This window comes from Mercenaria mercenaria, chromosome 5 (genome assembly GCF_021730395.1).
Source record: "Mercenaria mercenaria strain notata chromosome 5, MADL_Memer_1, whole genome shotgun sequence".
In the NCBI taxonomy this organism is placed as follows: Eukaryota; Metazoa; Mollusca; class Bivalvia; order Venerida; family Veneridae; genus Mercenaria; species Mercenaria mercenaria.
The window spans coordinates 12822442-12842601 of NC_069365.1; the positions used below are offsets into that span (position 1 = coordinate 12822442).

Sequence of the window (20160 nt, forward strand, 5' to 3'; positions counted from 1 at the left end):
TTTCATTTCATTTAATTTTTGGGTTTTTTTTTATATAATAATGTAAGAAAATGTAAAAAATGTAAGAAAAAAGGGAAGATAATTTAAAAAAAATGTTTTATTAAAATAAAAGGAAAAATTTTTTAAAAAATGATACAAAAAGTGAAAAATCCCAAAAACTTTAAAAAAAATTTTAACCTTTTTTTGCCCCGGGTTCAGTTTTTTGAAAGTTAAAAATGTGGATCTTCGGATCTGGAAAAACAAAAAAATTAATGCATATACTTCGAAAAAACCCCTTTATAATTAAGATAAGTTATAAAATTTTATGCTAAAAACCAAAAACAAACTAAATATCAAGATTTTAAATTTAAAAACTTTAAAAAAAAATTCAAAAAAAAATTTAAAATTTGATCCAAAAAAAAAAACTTAATAAACCCCCTGATCCCGACCCCAAATTTAACCTTGTGAGAATCTTGAATAGAAAAACAAAAAGTAGTAATTAAATTTTATGATTTTTTATGTAAGATAAAAAAGTTTAAAAAAGAAATAAAAAAAATACTTTATTCCCAAAGGGCGTCACAAAAACTGTTTTTTTATTTATTTAAGTCAGTCTTCTAAAAAACACCAAAAATATTCAATTTAACTGTTCCCCCATTTATTTTATTTTTAAAGCCCGGGGAAAATTGGAAAAAAAAAAGGATTTGTGATGAACAAAATATAGATCGTGATTCTTTTGCTTTAAAGCAAAAAAAATCAAAAAAATTTTATTTTTTATATAATTTACAAACCCAAGGGAAATTTTTAAAAAAAACTTTACTGGTAAAAATAAAATAATTATATAATGGGAGTTTTTTAAAGATGTTTAAAAAAAAATAAAATGAACCCCGACAGTATAAGTAAAGTTAAAATTTTAATTTTATTTAAAATGATTTTTGCTACTAAAAAAACAATTCAAAAAGCTTTTAAAAAAGGAAAAAGGAATCGTATCTTCCAAAATAAGGAACTTGGGTTTAAAAAAATGAACAAGCATTAGATTTTGGGAGGAAAAAAAAAAAAACAAAAAGAAAAACCCAAAAAACCCAAAAAGATGCCCCCCCCCCTTTTGACGGTTTTTGTTTAAAAAAAGTTCAAAAATGAAAAAAATACTATAATCTTGAAAGATATCAAATCTAAAAAAAAACAAAAAAGAAGAAGTTAAAAAAATAAATTTAAGAATTAACAAAAAATTTTAAAAAGAAAAATTAAAATTAATTAAAACAATTACAAAAGGTTTAAAAATTTAAGAAGAAATGAAAGCTTGACGAATTTTTATTAAAAAAACTTGAAAAGAAATCGGGAATTTTTACAGGGTTACAATATAAAAGAAGTATTTCGAAAATTTAAATTTTAAAAAATTTATTTCACTCAAGTTCAAAAATTAAAAAAATTTTTAAGAAAAACCCTGAAAAACTAAAAGACCAAAATTTTGAAGCTGAGAAAAAGTTACCAAAAAAATGTAACATTAGAAATTAGAACCCGAAATAAATAAAAAATAAAATTCTGAAAAGGCAAAAAAGGGAAACAAGATTTACTCGTTAAAATTTCAAAAATTTAAAAAAAACAGAAAATAAATTTTGAATTGGAAAAAAAACAGCTTCACAAAGAGGTGATGATCATGATACAGCAATTGAAGACTTTTAAAAAAAAAATTAATTAAAAAAAGATTACTTTAAAAAAAAAATTCGAAATTGGATTAGAATTTTTTTACAACCCTCACAAATTTTAAAAAAAGCAGAAAAAGTAATTTTTTACAAAAAAAATTTCAAAAATATTAATGAAAATTTTTTGGAAATTAAAAAAATAATAAATGACTGGAACTTGTAAATTGAAAAAACAATTAAAAAAAAGAAAAAGCAATTAAAATAAAAAATTAAAAAGATCCCAAAATTAAAAAAAAAAACAAATGGGTTTTTGGGCTCTGTAGTTGAAAAATCACTAAACAAGGAGAAACAAACCCCGTAATAAAACCCCAATAATTCCTCAAAAACTAAAGCAATAACCGCTAATGTCGGGAAAATTTCCCAAATGCGAAGAAATTACAAAAGTAAAAAAAAGTTTTCTTAAAAAAAAGAAAAACAATTGCTAGAAAAAAAAGGGTTTTTGACAAAATTTTTCTGCTTTTTGAAGTTGCTACAACAAAACGACTTGATGATTTAGGGGTAAATAAAATTTTTCACTTAAAAAGAAAGAAAAAAAAAATAAAGAAGAATTGGGAAAAAAAAATTGGGAAAAAAAAATAGAAAAAAATAGACATGAAGTGTTTTCTCTTTGAAAAACTATAATAAAAGTTTTTTAAAGATTATGTAAAAAAAAAAAAAGTATTTTGACCCTGATGGTATTTTGGATATATTCCCAAAATATGAAGATCGGCCGGCTGAAAATTTTAAAAAATTTCATTTCAGTTTTTTCCGGAATTATTGTAGATTATAAAGATTTTATAAAAAAAAAACCCAAAAATATAATTAAAATTGGGACAAGATGTGCTTTTGAAGGGTGTGTTTTTAGTCGAAAAAAAAATTGGGAAAAAATATAATAGATATTTAAAAATTTTAAATTTTAAAGGGGGCCCCGGCCCCTAGGTGAACCCGGGTAAACCATTAAAAAACCCAAAATCACATTTTATAAAAGGTGGGTTTTTAGTATTTTTTTCCCAAATTTTCTTTATTGAATATTAAACGTAATGTAAATATCACAGCCCAGGGCTTTGAACCCCGGGTCAGTTTTAAAATTTGTAAAAGAAAAAAAATTTAAAATTTTTTCTAAAAAAAAGGGGCAAAAGTTTGATATTTAAACCCCTTTGAGGGTTCCCCAAACTACAAAAGTAACATTTTCCCCTTTTGGCGGATTTTACATTAAAATTCAAATATCGGATGAACCGGGACTTATGATGGAAACCCGTTTTTGGGAATTTTAAAAAATTTAAAAAAAAAGGTTAGTTAAAAGTTTTAAAAATTTCTATGTGGACCCTTTAAAAATTTGTTTTCAAAATTTAAAAAAAAGTCAAATTTGTTGTTTTAAACAACTCCACGATATATGTTTAAACTTAAAAGAATGGGGGGGAATAAAAACGTCTTTTTTAACTTATAAATTGATTGTAAAAAATACCCTGTTTTCACCCAAAAAAAAAAGCAAAAATCTATACGTTTAAAAGGTTTTAAAAAAAAAATTTTTTGAAAATTTCAGCGTAATTTTAATAAAATTTTCAACAAAAAATGCAAAATATGTCGTCGCCGGAAAAAATAAAAAACCAACTGGGCATTAAGGGCAAATGGGGTTAAAAGTGGGAATTCTCAAACAGATTTTTCAAAAAAACGGGCATAAAAGTTTATCTTAAAAGGAAAGCAATAAAAAATTTTGTTTAAAAATTTTTTTACCATTTTTAAAACCCTTTTCGTCACGATTACAAAGATTAATCTTTACGTTTAATTTTTTTTAAAAAATTTTAAGAATTCCCGCGTAATTCTTTAATAAACTGTTTTTAAAAAAAACTATTTATCAACACCGGGTCTTTTTCCCAAATTTATCAATTCAACAACTTTAAAAAAAAAAATATTGGTTTAATGCACCGGGGGCCGTTTATTGATTATTGCAAATAACAGCTGATAAAAAGGGAAAGCGACAATAAATTTTCTTTTAACTGTGGTTTAATAGTTAGTAAAAAATAAGAAAAAAAGGAAGTAAAATTACAGGTTTTTAAAATTTTATGTTTTAAATTTTTTTTTAAAAATTTTTAGATTTTGTTCTCATTTTTGTTAATTTTGGTTTAAGGGTTTTTTTTAAGTTAAAGCCCAAACCTTTAAAAAACCCGTTTTTTTTTTTTTAAATTTTTTTAAAAAGTCCGGCATTGGTCTTTTTTTTTGGGAAATGGCAAAGGTTAAATTTAAAGGGCAGATTGAAATTCGCTCCATCAAATTTTTTTTTTACTACAAACCATTTTTTCAAAGTTTGCAAGTATGGCGAACTTTAAAAAATTGGTCAAGCGCCGCTTTTTTGTGACGTAAAGATAAAGAAAAAAAGTCCCCCGGCAAGATGAATGAAAATTTTTTCGGATGAGGCGGGGTTAAACCGTCAGGAATTTCCCAAAAAATTAACTTCAGTTTACAGGGTTTTTTTGATTAAAAGTGCAAAATCTATCAAAATTTAAAAAAAATTGAAGGGGGAATTTTATCTGCAAACAAATAGTAATGATTTTGAAAAGAGCAATTCATATTTTTTTTCCCCCCTTCACTTTATTGGGGAAAATAAAATTTTTAAGGGAAAAAAAAAAAAAATTTTTTGGGGAAAAATTTTCCTGAGGGGAAACGCCCACAAACCGGGGGTTTACTTTGGGTTTGTAAAAAAAAAAAACCTTTTTTTTACCCCAAAGATTTTTTTTGGCATAGGTTAGGGGCAATTTAAAAGGAGATGACTCAAGATTGGCCTTTTGGGGGTGGAATAAGGAAATTAAAAGGGAGGGTTTTTCATTACCAGCTGATGACCCCCCCATTGAATTTTTAAATTTAACCTTAAAAAAAGGGTTCGCAACATTTGGAAAAATCCTTGAATTTGGTTTTTAACCCTTTAAATGTACGAATTCATTTTTGCCTTGAAAAAAATTTCACAAATGGTTTCATTTAAATTTTTCTGAAAAACCTTGAATAAAAACTTAATATGGCCTTGAAAACCATTTAAATTTTTGTTTAGATTACATTTTTCCCCAGAAAAAAAGAAACAAAAACATTTAAAATTTTTTTGCAATTTTCTTGCAAATAAACAGATGGAGCAATTTTTTGGGTTTTGTATTTTTTAGGTACGGTACAGGTTTTATACAAGAACTTGTGTATTAGTCACAATAAATGTGTAATAAAAAAAGACAGCCCCTTGGCCACAAGTTTCTGGGGTGTTGTAAAATCCGGGTTTTTCTAATGTTTTCATTAATCCCCTTTTCAGGGGGAAAAAAAGCCCTGAGCGCTACTTAGGGCCAAAAAAAAAATGTGTGGTTCAGGTAACATTGTTGAGGAAAAAAGGGGGAGGTAGGTAGGGTTTTTAATACCCCCACAAAACAAGTTTGTGGGGGTTAAAAAGGAGTGAGCTTGCGGTTGGTTGGTCCCGGCCGGTCTGGTTTTTCTGGTTTTTCCCGGGTGATAATCAAGAACAATTGGCCCAAATTTTAAAAAAATTTTGGAAAAACAGGTGCCACATTTAGAAAATACAGGTTTAAGTTCGACTTTGGGGGACATAGGTAAAGGTCAAGGTCACAGTGACCCCCGAACAATAAAAAAAGGTTTCCGGAAAGATAAAAATGGAAAGGGGGATGACTGATTTAAATAAAATTTTGGGAAAAAAGATGTAAAACATGAAATACAGGTCAGGTTTGACTTGGGGGCAGAAGGCCCAAAAGGTTTAAGGTTCCCCAGGGAACCTGAACAGTTTAAAAAAATTTCCCCGGGGATAACAGTGAAGGCTAAGATTTAAAAAAAATTTTTATACACAGGGTTTTAAAAATCAGAAAATACAGGGCAGGGTTTGGGCTTTTTGGGGTCCTTTTGGTCAAAGGTCAAAGGGCACAAAAAGATCCCCGAACAGTAAAACGGTTTCCGGAAAGTAAACTTGGGAAAAGGGTTTTTGAAAATGATTCAAAAAAAATTTTTTGTACACAGGGGGGTAACATCAAGAAAAAAAAGGTCAAGTTTGACTTTGGGGTCATAAGGGGCAAAGGTCAAGGGCAAAGTGACCCTTAACAATAAAAAAAGTTTTTCCCATTTAAAACACTTTAAAGGCTTTACTGATTTAAAAAATTTTTTGGGACACAGGTGTAACATCATGAAAAAACAGGCAGATTTGGAAATTGGGGACCCTTGGCCAAAAGGGCAAGGTTTACGGGAACCGAAAAAGGAAAAAAAGTTTTTCCCCCGGGTGATAACTCGTGAAAAGGGTTGATTTATTTTAAATAATTTTTGGTTTCACAGGTGTAACATCAGAAAATACAGGTCAGGTTTGACTTTGGGGGGAGTAGGTCCCAAAGGGAAGGTTTATATTTATCCCAACCGTTTTTAAAAGGTTTTCCGGGAAAATAACGGTGAAAGGCTTGACTGTTTTAAAAAAAATTTTTTTGTACACAGCGTAACAAACGAAATTTCAGGGGAAGGGTTTTACCAATTTTTGGGGGCATGTAGGGGGGGAAAATTTGGGGCAAGGTGAAAAATTAATAGGAAATTTTCACTTTCCCTTAACGCAAACCCTTATTTGGGAAACCCCCACCCCCATTTTTTCAAAAGAGATTAGAAATTATTTTGTACAAAAATAGGTTTATTTTTTTTATTTAAAAAGTGTTTTTTGTTTTTTTTCTTTAAAAAAGTTTTGAAATAAACCTAAAAAATTTAAAAAATAAACGATCAAATTTTCCAAAACCCTTTAAAATTTTGCATGTATTTAAAAAAATACATTTTTCAACATATTGTATAATAGCTGAAAAAAGGGAACCATCCTTTCTTATGGTTGCAAAATTTTTGGGCAAAAACGTATTTTTGGGGGGAAAAATTTTTTTTACTCCCCCTTTTTGACAAATTTAGTTAAACCCACCTAGCACTTTTGTGCTCAAGGGGCACGCTGTATCCGTTTCAGTCGTCCTGGGTCAAAAAATTTTTACTGTTAGCACTCTAGAAGTTTCAGTTTTGACTGAAATTGATTACACTTGGTTTTAAACAAGTCAGCGTTCGAAAACTAACGGTGTCCCGGGGATGAGGACACCAAAAATCTTCAAGGGATTTCCCAAAGTTACAAAATTTTGGTGTTTTCCCGGGACCTTGATTTTCAGAAAAATAAAATTCTAAAAAAAAAGAAATTCCCCCTTTTTTCCTTTGGGGTTCCCGCCTTTAGAAAAAATTTGGTCTTTTTGCTAAGCCCCGGGCGTTCCCCGTTTGGGCCCCGAGGTCCCCGGGTTTTTTGACCCGCCAAAAAAAAGAGAAAAAAATTTATTTTAAAAACCCCCTTAAAAATTAAAGGCAAAGTGCGTCGGCTTGACTCGCGGAAAAAATTTTCTTAGATGGCCAAGGGTTTGATGTTCTTTCCCCCCGTCAATTTAAAAACCCCCCCTGGAAATTTTAATATTGTTAGCCGGCACAAAAGGAAAAATGGCAGTAGGGGGGGCAAATGTTAAAAACTACCCACAGGGGTGTCATCCCGCCCCGGCCAAAAAGGGCCCCCGTTTTTTAACCGCGGTTTTGTATTTATTACAATATGTCCCTTTTCATTAAACAAAGGTGTTTTTCGATCAATTTTTTCAAGTTAATTGATAAACAATGCAGCCTTAGATTTTCGTGTTTGTACCATTATTTTGTGTGCTCGATACGATTACATGAGCCGGTCGGCCGTTACGGTCTATAACAAATTTATTATCATTGCCGAGGCTTTGTTTGGGCAAAACAAATTAAATAAGCAGAAATTATACGTGGTATGATGAGAAAATAAAGTTGAAACAGTTATCTTTTCAAGAACTTTTAACTGTTACTTTTGTTTTTCGTATTTGTCACTCGTTTTCTAGACCGCCATTTTCGAACATTTTAATCATTTCTTACAAGATTTTTCTAGTACAAACTAAAATAAAAAGCCAATAAAACGTCTGCATTTACGACAAATATGATCACTGTTGCCAAAGCAGCTCTTATTTAGAAGAATTTGCTGATAATAAAAGCATGCAAACACTAAACCCCACCCACTTTTAGGCAATGTGCAAAATAAAACAACTAAAATATGAAATGTTTAAGAAAATCTGTTATGACCAATGTACTAGTTTTAGATAAAGTCTGTGGGAGTTGCATTAATAAGGCCTAAAAAATCTTTGTATCTGGTAACATGCTCAAAAAATTAGGGTAGGTAGGTCGGAACATTTTTTTTTTGAATTTTTTTTTATTAAGAGAGACTTTTCGGAATTTTTTTTTATGTAAAAAAAATGATTACAAATAAGGGGGTTATAAGGGGGAATGAACTAGGCGGCATACATTTAGACGAACTAAACAAATGGCAGAGGAGTGCGATGGTAGTGAAGATGAGGGGGAAGAGGACTTGGACAGAAATGACATTATTCTTTTACAGCAAAAGTCATACAAGCTATTGTTGTCATTGATGTAAAATGGAAATAAAGTGGAAATAAAATACATGTAGTACTGTAAACAGTTGTGTTTGTTAGATTTTAGTTTTTTCATGTTCTTACCACATTTTGTTATCAGGGACTCCTAATTTTCAGCAGGGATTCCTAAATTTCCCAGCAGGTATTCCTTCGGGATACCTGGCAAAAAAGTTAGTGTCGAACGCTGCATGTTACCCTCATTAAAATTTTGGACGAGTTTGATATTGAGTTTTGTTGGGCCAAAAACTAGGTCACTAGGTCAAATCAAAGGGAAAGCTTGTTAGCATTGTAGAAGCAACATTTATCATTGTATCTTCATGAAACTTGGTCAGAATGTTTATCTTGATGATTTCTAGATTACATTTGAATCTGGGTCATGTTACTTCAAAGACTAGGTCACTAGGTCAAATCAAAGGAAAACCTTGTTAGCACTCTGGAGGTTGCAATTTTGACCCAATCTATATGAAATTTAGTCAGAATGTTAACCTCATTAAAGGACAAGTTCGATATTGGGTTACATGGGGTTAAAAAGCTAGGTCACTGGGTCAGATCAAAGGAAAGGCTTGTAAGCACTGTTGAAGCGACATTTATTGATATATCTTTATGAAACTTGGTCAGAATGTTTATGTTGATGTTTTCTGGATCAAGATTGAATCTGCGTCATGTGCGATTAAAAACTAGGTCGCTAGGTCAAATCAAAGGAAAAGCTTGCTAGCACTCTGGGTGACCCAATCTTTATGAAATTTGGTCAGAATGTTACCCTCTTTAAAATCTTGGGCAAGTTTAATATTGGGTCATCCTGGGTCAAAAACTAGGTCACCAGGTAAAATCAAAGCAAAAGCTCGTTTACACTCTTAGAGGCCACAGTTTTGACCTAATCATACTGAAACTTGGTCAGAATATTAATATTGATGGTCTGTAGGTCAAGTTTGAGTCTTGGTCACATGGGCTCAAAAACTAGGTCACAAAGTCAAATTAAAGGAAAAGCTTGTGAACACTAAATGTTGCAATTTTGATGCAATCTAAATGAAACTTGGTCAAAATGTTACTCTCATTAAAATCTTGGACTAGATCGATATTTGATCATGTAGGGTCAAAAACTAGGTCACCAGGTCAAATCATAGGAAAAGCTTGTTTACATTCTTTAGGTCACAATTTTGATCCAAATTTAATGAAACTTGGTCAGAATAGTCAATTAGGTCAAGGAATCTAATCAAGGGAAAAGCTTGTTAACACTACAGGTCACTATTTTAACCCAATCTTTATGAAATATGGTCAGAATGTTACCTTCATTTAAATCTTGGATGATTTTAATATTGGGTCATCCAAGGAAAAAACTAGGTCACCAGGTCAAATCAATGAAAAAGCTTGTTTACACTCTAGAGGTCCCAATCTGAATGAAACTTGGTCAAAATGTTAAGATTGATGATCTGTAGGTATACTTTGAATCTAAGTAAGTGGGGTCAAAAACTAGGTCACAAGGTCAAATTAGAGGATAAGCTTGTTAACACTAGAGGTCACAGTTTTGACCAAATCTAAGGAAAGTTGTTTTCGGATATATCCAGAGTCATATATAAGCTTGTGAACACTCCAGAGGCTGCAGTTTTTACCCAATGTGAATGAAACTTGGTCAGAAGGTTGCACTCAATAAAATCATGTACAAGTTTGATATTGGGTCGTCCCAGATCAAAAAGTAGGTCACCAGGTCAAATCATAGGAAAAACTTTTTAACAGTAACTTTTTAACACTGTAGAGGTCACATATATGACTGTATCTTGATGAAACTTTGTCAGATTCTTTATATTGTTGATCTTTAGCCTATGGCTCAGGTGAGCGATACAGGACCTTCAGGGTCTTTTTTTTTAGCTCACCTGTTACGAGCTTTTCTGATCGCCTGTTGTCCGTCCGGCATCCTTCCATTCACAATTTCTAGTGAACATGCTAGAGACCACATTTTGCAAGCAATTTTTATTAATCCCCCGCCACCAAGTGGGAGGGGGGTTATAGCGATGGTCTTCGTCCGTCCGTCCTTCCGTCCAAAACGCTTTCGTGTCTGCGCTATAAAACTTAAACCCCTTGATGGATTTTCATGAAACCTGGGTCAAATGTTCATCTCATCAAGATGGTGTGCAAAAACCCATGACCCGGCCATCTCGGCCCAAGGTCAAGGTCACAACTAAAGGTCAGAGGTTTTAGCCTTCCATTTCGTGTCTGCTCTGTATCTCCTGAACTCCTTGAAGGAATTTTATATAATTTGGGTTAAATGTTCATCTCATCAAGACGACGTGCAGAAGCCATGACCCGGCCATGTTGGCTCAAGGTCAAGGTCACAACTTACCGTCATGTGTTAAAGCCTTTCATTTTTTGTCTGCTCTGTATCTCCTTAACCCCATGAAGGAATTTTATGTAACTTGGGTCAAATAATCATCTCATCAGGATGACATGCAGAACCCATGACCCAGCCATGTGGGCTCAAGGTCAAGGTCACAACTTAACGGTCATGTGTTTGAGCCTTTCATTTTGTGTCAGCTCTGTATCTCCTTAACCCCTTGAAGGAATTTTACATAACTTGAGTTAAATATTCATCTCATCAAGACAATGTGCAGAACCCAAGACCTGGCCATGTGGGCTCAAGGTCAAGGTCACAACTTACCGTCATGTGTTTCAGCCTTTCATTTTTTGTCCGCTCTGTATCTTCTTAACCCCTTGAAGGAATTTTATATAACTTGGGTCAAATAATCATCTCTTCAAGATGACTTGCAGAACCCATGACCCGGCCATGTGGACTTAAGGTCAAGGTCACAACTTACCATCATGTGTTTGAGCCTTTCATTTTGTGTCTGCTCTGTATCTCCTTAACCTTTTGAAGGAATTTTATATAACTTGGGTCAAATAATCCATTCATCAAGAGACATGCAGGACCCATGACCCGGCCATGTGGGCTCAAGGTCAAGGTCACAACTTACCGTCACGTGTTTGAGCCTTTCATTTCATGTCCCCTCTGTATCTCCTTACCCTCTTAAAGGAATTTTATATAACTTGGGTCAGATGATCATCTCATCAAGACGATGTGCAGAACCCATGACCCGGTCATTTTAGCTCAAGGTCTAGGTCACTACTCAAGGTCAAAAGTTTTAGCTCAGTATCTCCTAAACAACTTGAAGCATTTTCATTTAAATAGTGTTAAATGATCACCGCATGAAGTATTTATCAGTCAGTTATGTTAAATGAAGGTCAAGGTCATTACTCAAGGTCAAAAGGTTTTGCACTGTATCTCTTAAACACCTGAAGGGATTTACATGAAACTTGGGTTAAATGATCAGCTTGTCAAGAAATATTGAGTCAGCAATGTAAACTCATGGTCAAGGTCACAATATTGTAGGTCAAAGTATTACTCTCCATTGTCAATCCCATTGGCGGGGGATTTAGCTGTCATTCAGACTGCCTTGTATAAGTTTGGTCAAACGTTCATCTCATCAAGACAACGTGCAGAACCCATGACCCAGCCATGTTGGCTTAAGGTCAAGGTCACAGCTTACTGTCATGTGTTTAAGCCTTTCATTTTGTGTCCGCTCTGTATCTCCTTAACCCCTTCAGGGGCCCTCTTGTAGAATATTTTTGCTTGATGATGGTTATTTGTTGTCTTAATGACATTTATATCTGTGATAACTTAGTAGTATTGTGGCTTCAATATATATTTGCATATTTACAGGTTGCACTGCTGTATGGCATGGGTACCTTGACCTCATTTTGGGTTCTGAAGTTCCTGTTAAAGCTGCAGAAGATGATGATGAGGTGGTATGTGAAGGGAATAAGTCATCCTCTGAATTTCCAGCAAAACTCAGGGATCAGCTGATTGCACAGACCATTGTTTTTTCTTTTCTTCAGAAAAAAGAAAAATCAACATATGAAAACTACCTGATTCCAAGCATTGGCATTGCCAAGAAACATGTCGTGCTTTTTTTATATGACAGTGAGCATGACATATTGCTTGAGAGTAAACTGATAAAATTGTGGAGTCCAGGTGGTCACATTATCACATCAGCAGTGTTAGCTCTTTGGTTAGCCATCAATTTCAGTTTTACATGCTCTGGAGTAACAGAACACATGAAAAATTGTGGTTTTACTGCTGATTTTCCAAAACAAGTTGGAAAAGAACTGAAAGTTTATGAGAAATGCTTAAGGTTTGGTTGTGGTCCTGGAAGTGAAGTAAAAGAAATGTTTGAACCAGAAGTTTATGACATTTTTAATTTGCATTAAATTTAGTTTCCAAGGTTTGTTGGATATCAGAATAATTCGGTGTGTGTGGTTGCCTTAACGATGCATTTAGTTCTATGCCAAAACCATAATCCTAGTTTTCCTCATTGTAATGTTTACCTTTACTTTCTTTTTAGCTCACCTGTCACAAAGTAGGACCTCTCTCAAGTTTGTTCAAATAATTTTGTTTTGCCCCTTTTAGGGGCCGCCAGAACTGAAAATAGAAACAAGCCTTTAAACGTCTTCTCTCATGAACTGCATGATGCATCTTCACCAAATTTGGCCTTAAGCATCCTTGCAATGATCTTTCTCGACTTTGTTAAAAGAATTTTGTTTGGCCCCTTTCAGGGGCCGCTTGAGTTAAAAATAGAAAAACCTTGAAACAACTTCTTCTCATGAACCGCTTGATGGATCTTCACCAAATTTTGCCTGAAGCATCCTTGCAAGGACCTCTCTCAAGTTTGTTAACCAGGTTTTCAACAAAAACCTGAGTTATTAGATTGGGGTAGATGTCGGTCGGGCGGCGGCGGCGGCGGCGTCAAACTGGTGTTTCCGGTCAATAACTTTTGTTTCGGTAAAGATATTTGAATAAAACTTGGTATGTATGTAGCTTATATCAAGACAAAGGCTGGGATTGATTTTGGGGTTTCTGGGGTCAAGGTCACTGTTATTTAAAATAGAAAAAGGGTTTCCGGTCAATAACTTTTGTTTCGGTAAAGGTATTTGAATAAAACTTGGTATGTATGTAGCTTATATCAAGACAAAGGCTGGGATTGATTTTGGGATTTCTGGGGTCAAGGTCAAGGTCACTGTTACATAAAATAGAAAAAGGGTTTCCGGTCAATAACTTAACTTAGGAATGAGCTATCATGATGAAACTTGGTATGTATGTTGCTTATATCAAGACAAAGGCTGGGATTGATTTTGGGGTTTATGGGATCAAGGTCAAGGTCATTGTTACTAAAAATAGGGTTAGGGTTAGGTTAGGGTTAGGGTTAGCATATCTTCTACATGCATGGAGGGATTTTGTTTGTTCACCATCATGAGACGGAGTGTCATGCGCAAGAACCAGGTCCCTAGGTCTAAGGTCAAGGTCACACTTAGAGGTCAAAGGATACAAGAATGAAAACTTTGTCCGGAGCATATCTTCTTCATGCATAGAGGGATTTTGATGTAACTTGGCACAATTATACACCATCATGAGACGAAGTGTCTTGCGCAGTTCCCTTCTCTAGAATTACTTCCCTTTGTTGTTACTATAAATAGCTTATATTGTAACTTTTTCATTACTAGACATAGGGAAAAATCGGGACCACTTTTCTGTAGTACAACATGCATGTTACATCCAATTTTGAGGTGTATTTTGACCAATCTCTACCTGGTAAGGATTTCTGTGTGGACTTACAATTTTTTTTTTGTATTTTTTTTTTTTTTTTTTTTTAAGATTAACTTGCCTTAGTTGTTACTATAAATAACTTATATTGTAACTTCTTTATTATTGACCGTAGGGAAAAACCAAGACCACTTTTCTGTGGTACTACATAGTTGTTACTTTCTAATTTTATGTGTATTTTAAGGTATCTCTACCTGGTAAGGAGTTTTTTTGTGGACTTAGAAAAACAAAAGAATTACAATGATTACTAAACAACCACAAAATTAAAATTACATCTGCAAATACAGGTGCTAGAGTAAAGAAATTTGCTGTGACGGGCGTATATTGTGACATTCTGGCACTCTTGTTTATTCTTATGAAAAGTGTTGAAAACCTGGTTTCGTGGCATTGCCGCGTTTCTTGTTTACAGAATTTGTTTGGCCCCGACAGAGCTAAAAATAGAAAAAAGATCTTTAAACAACTCATGAACCGCTTGATGGATCTTCACCAAATTTTGCCTGAAGCATTGTTGCAAGGACCTCTCAAATTTGTTCAAAGAATTTTGTTTGGCCCCTTTTAGGGGCTGCCAGAGCTAAATTAGAAAAACCTTTAAATGACTTCTCATGAACCACTTGATGGATCTTGACCAAATTTGGCCTCAAGCATCCTTGCAAAAACTTCTCTCTGTTTTGTTCAAATAATTTTGTTTGGCCCCAAAAGGGGCCACCAAAGCTAAAAATAGATATAACCCTTATAGACTTCTTCTTAAGATCCTCTTGATAGATCTTCGCCGTACTTGGCCTGAAGCATCCTTGCATGGACCTCTCTGAAGTTTGTTTTGTTTAAAAAAATTTATTTGGCCCCTTTTCGGGGCCACCAGAGCTAAAAATAGAAAAACCTTTAAACAACTTCTTCACATGAACTGCTTGATGGATCTTCACCAGTTTGGCATGGAGCATCCTTGCATGGGACTTTCTCAAGTTTATTGAAAGATTTTTGTTTGGCCCCTTTTAGGGGCCACCCTCCTAGCTAAAGAAAAGAAAAACCTTAAAACGACTTCTCCTTATGAACAGCTTGATGGATCTTCACTAAATCTTGTCTGAAGCATTTGTGCATGGACATCTCTCAAATTTGTTCAAATAAGCTAAAAATAGAAAAACTTTTAAACGACTTCTACTCAAGAACCACTTGTTCAAAGAATTTTGTTTGGCCCCTTTTAGGGGAATTATCTCTCTCAATACTTTTTCTTGTCAGGAGCATAATTCTAATTTTATTGAAAAGAATTAATTTAAACTTTTCACAATGATAAGGGATGATAAGAGGTTGTACAAAAATAATAACCTTGGCTAACCTCATTTTTGAGTTATGTCACTTGGTTACTCTTTATTGTTTTGAAATAAGTGTCATTGCTCTTACTACTTTAGCTTTTAGTTGCTAACTTACGTCAAAGATCAAGGCAGCTGTGACCCTTTGTAAAATAGAATTTTCTGGATTATAACATATATATGCCTTTTAATTAAGGGCTAAACTGAGTTATGTTGAATCATAATTACCTTTTTAGCTCGACTATTCGAAGAATAGTCTAGCTATTCTACTCACCCTGGCGTCGGCGTCGGCGTCGGCGTCGGCGTCGGCGTCACACCTTGGTTAAGTTTTTGCATGCAAGTACATACAGCCATCAATTAAAGGCATATAGCTTTGAAACTTATTTTTTCTTTTTCTAGGTCAATTACCAACCTCTCTGGGTCAAGTCCCATAACTCTGACATGTATTTTGAAGAAATTATGCCCCCTTTTGGACTTAGAAAATTTTGGTTAAAGTTTTACATGCAAGTTACTATCTCCAAAACTAATGCAGATATTGATTTGAAACTTCACATGTGTCTTCGGGGTTATAAAATAGTTGATAGCAGCAAGTCCATAACTCTGACTTTCATTTTGGCCAAATTATGCCCCCTTTTGGACTTAGAAATTCTGGTTAAAGTTTTGCGTGCAAGTACATACAGCTATTTCTAAAAGGCATATAGATTTGAAACTGATTTTTTCTTTTTCTAGATCAATTACCAACCTCACTGGGTCAAGACCCATAACTCTGACATGTATTTTGAGCAAATTATGCCCCCTTTTAGACTTAGAAAATTTTGGTTAAAGTTTTACATGCAAGTTATTATCTCCAAAACTAATGCAGATATTGATTTGAAACTTCACATGTGTCTTCGGGGTTATAAAACTAGTTGATAGCAGCAAGTCCCATAACTCTGACCTTCATTTTGGCCAAATTATGCCCCCTTTTGGACTTAGAAAATTCTGGTTAAAGTTTTGCGTGCAAGTACATACAGCTATTTCTAAAAGGCATATAGATTTGAAACTGATTTTTTCTTTTTCTAGATCAATTACCAACCTCACTGGGTCAAGACCCATAACTCTGACATGTATTTTGAGCAAATTATGCCCCCTTTTAGACTTAGAAAATTTTGGTTAAAGTTTTACATGCAAGTTATTATCTCCAAAACTAATGCAGATATTGATTTGAAACTTCACATGTGTCTTCGGGGTTATAAAACTAGTTGATAGCAGCAAGTCCCATAACTCTGACCTTCATTTTGGCCAAATTATGCCCCCTTTTGGACTTAGAAAATTCTGGTTAAAGTTTTGCGTGCAAGTACATACAGCTATTACTAAAAGGCATATAGATTTGAAACTTATTTTTTCTTTTTCTAGATCAATTACCAACCTCACTGGGTCAAGTCCCATAACTCTGACATGTTTTTTGAGCAAATTATGCCCCCTTTCAGACTTAGAAAATTTTGGTTAAAGTTTTACATGCAAGTTATTATCTCCAAAACTAATGCAGATATTGATTTGAAACTTCACATGTGTCTTCGGGGTTATAAAACTAGTTGATAGCAGCAAGTCCCATAACTCTGACCTTCATTTTGGCCAAATTATGCCCCCTTTTGGACTTAGAAAATTCTGGTTAAAGTTTTGCGTGCAAGTACATACAGCTATTACTAAAAGGCATATAGATTTGAAACTTATTTTTTCTATTTCTAGATCAATTACTAACTTCACTGGATCAAGTTCCATAACTCTGGCATGTATTTTGGGCAAATAATGCCCCCTTTTGGACTTTGAAAATTCTGGTTAAAGTTTTACATGCGAGTTTCTATCTCCAAAACTAATGCAGATATTGAATTGAAACTTCACATGTGCCTTAGGGGTTATAAAACTAGTTGATAGCAGCAAGTCCCATAACTGATATACATTTTGGTCAAATTATTCCCCCTTTTGAACTTAAAACTCTTTTGATATTTAACCTTTTTAGGTAATATTTTCCTGCCTCTGGGACAATATTTCGAATAGTCGAGCTTGGCTGTCTTACGGACAGCTCTTGTTGTTAAACTTGTGATAAGTTGGATATTGTTATAAATTATATTTCATACTGAAACAGACCTCAGGGCTTCAGATATTTTTTCATGCAGTTCTAGAGCTTTTCATTTTTCTTTGTGTTTTTTTTTTAGCAGTTTGCTTTTCCACTACCAAATTTTGAATTAGTTTTTATTTTTTTAAATTTTTAATTAGTTTTTCTTTGCAAAAATTTCACCCACTTTGTTGACAGAGGAAACATGCTGTGGGTTTGAAATTTTTGCTGTTCTTGCCTTCTGCACATGCCATATTTGTAAATTGCAAAAGGGAGATCACTCTATCATGCCAATAAATAATCTTGGCTCTGTCCTATAATGGTACAATACAAAGTTTGTAGGGGGTCAGTGTAGACAATGAACAGCTGCCTCGGTACAGATTTTTTTCCCAGACTTTGGGTGGTACTGTAATTTGACACCCTGACAAAATATATCAGTGTAAACAACACTATTGGAAGATAATTTCTTGTCATTTTCTTGTCAAAAACAAATAAATTAAATATCAATTAGTTTTTTAACAATAAGTTTCAGAAGTTATTACGTGATTGATAAAGTCATTTAGTTATAACAATAAAACAATGCTTATCTGGAGCCCTGAAACATGGTATAAAATATCCCAAAGCAGTGTTCGCGTTTCCTGAAAATTTCACAGAGTCCCTAGGACTCACTACTCCTAAAAATACTGAGTCCCACTCAAGTATGATCGAGTTTCAAATTTTATGTAAAATATACAACACTGGTGTAAAGAAATGATGAAATTTCATCACAGTTTGTTTGGTTTGACAATTAAATAGATTGATCTACTTTGAAAAATCAGATCAGTATATGAATTAACAAAAACATTTCTGCTCAGAAATATTTATCAGCTCTTTGGAATTTCTACCATCAGGAAATAAAAATAGTTGTACTAAAATAAAATTTCATACATTGATTCTTTGAATACCATTCTTTAAACTCAGAATCAGTTTAGCCAACGAGTGTGTAACTTTGTTTTAGACAGAGACTTTTACTTTAGGTTTGTAATGAGCAAGTTTTGACTGTTTTCACAAGTTTACATCGTAAAGGTAGTGATTTTTATCAATAGGTTAAACTAGTCATCATATGTCACTGACTTATATTTTTGTGTATTAAATGTGAAACATTTATATGTATGACGAAAGATGTTCTCGTTACACTTTGAATTGTTTTTATTTATTATTATAACATGATAAGACTGCGTCAAACTGTAGTTGCTACAAATGTATTGATAACTCTGTTCACACTACATCTTTATATATCTTAAAATATGAGGTGACTTATAGGCCCACAGGGCCGGGTGCAAATAATTTGTTATATGAAAATTGTATTATTTATTTGTAAATTGCACATGTCACGTTAATAAATAAACATTTACTTACTTACTTACTTACTATAATAACACTGGAGTTATGTTCACTTGCAACATTTCATGAAATCTCACAGCCAGATGAGAACCAGACTATATGATGATATGATTTTTAGAAAATGAAGATGACGGAAATGAAATTTGGATTCTGTAAATATTGATTTAACAGTACTAAATGGCTGAATGTACAATGTGTTAACGTATTTATAACCAGATACAAGAGGTATACAAGTCAAATGGTTTATCGCGGCCAGAAATTTGTACAAACCGGATAGAAGTTGCCAAATTGTCATTTGTGCAGGAAAGAAGCGTTTACCATAATGTCCAGTACTGGACAGGTATAGTGACCATGCACGGGCACAGCCAATTTTCTCAGAGGGGGTCCGATCCCCTGCCTTCCCCCCCCCCGGAAATTTTGAAATTTAGCACTTCATTTTTTGCATTCTGGGACAGTTTTGTGGACTAACCTGTTAAATTTGGGAAAACGATAAAATCAAGCTTTCTTGAAGGTAAAATTCTTAGTTTCTTTTAGATAAATATGAATTATGTCGGGGTCGTATGTAGCAGCAGCCGCATATACTTTACATGCAGTCCTAATGTTCCCTTTTTCGAAAAACATTTTCTTTCCTTCTTGTCTTCTTTTCTTTTTTAAAGATTTTCCAGAGGGGGTCCGGACACCCGGTCCCCCCCCCCCCCCCCTCTGGATCCGCGCATGGTGACATATCATGCTTTCTGTTTATGCAGGTAAACTTGTGTTTGGTTAAATTGTCTGAACAGTGTACAAACTCATTACTGTTTTTTCAGGCAAGGGTGGAAAAAAAGTGGTAGACAATGAAAGCAGTAACATTTTTATCAAAAAAAAAATAATGAGACAAACATTTCCAACATCTTTGGACGGTTCAAAAATCCCATGTAAACATACGATAAAGCCCGAAACGCGTGAAAATGTTCCGAATGTAAATCGGGTGAAGTAAGCGCTCTATGTATAACAGTTAGATTATGCGTCTAGATTGATTAAACTGGGCGAGTCTACTTACTTATGCGTCTAGATTGATTATACTGGGCGAGTCTACTTACTTATTACTTGAGGATGAAAAAAAAACGTGTTTTTAAATGTTGCCCTTAAACAAGGGTGGCGGTTGAACTACTAAAAGTACAACAACAGTTAATTCACAACAAATCGTACGGTATGTTTTATAATCAGTAGAAGCTAGTCGTATTTACGCTTATGAGTCCTGTTTCACCCACAAGTAAAGAATTCACAGGTCCATCATGAAATATTTTCCCCCAGCGTGCATATACTTGTCCTATTCAATATGATCGCGGCCTCAATCAATAAAATTATTGCAAAATGTTCACCAGTACCGTGCAAATCTGGCGCGTACATCCAATAGGGGCGATTTACTGTTAGAGGACGAATGTATGGGAGCCTTTGCGATAAGACTGAGTTAAGAGTATGATGGTGGTCATATCCTTATAATCCATATACCGGTCGATTGGATGTCCTACGATTGCACGCCATGTTCTGTCCGATGCGAAGACAAATAGACGTTGCTGGCACACATGATGAAATACGGAAGACACCACGGACAGGATGATTC

General features: G+C 33.8%; 1 protein-coding gene across 1 annotated transcript in view; it reads left to right on the forward strand.

The window, feature by feature from the left end:
- LOC128556873 (uncharacterized) overlaps nt 1–13827 on the forward strand; it is a 43256-nt gene extending 29429 nt beyond the window's left edge. Inside the window, exon 3 of the mRNA XM_053542700.1 lies at nt 11838–13827. Coding sequence (XP_053398675.1) covers nt 11838–12385 — 548 coding nt within the window. The 3' untranslated portion in view covers nt 12386–13827. The remainder of the gene's footprint in view (nt 1–11837) is intronic.
- The last annotated feature ends 6333 nt before the right edge of the window (nt 13828–20160 follow it).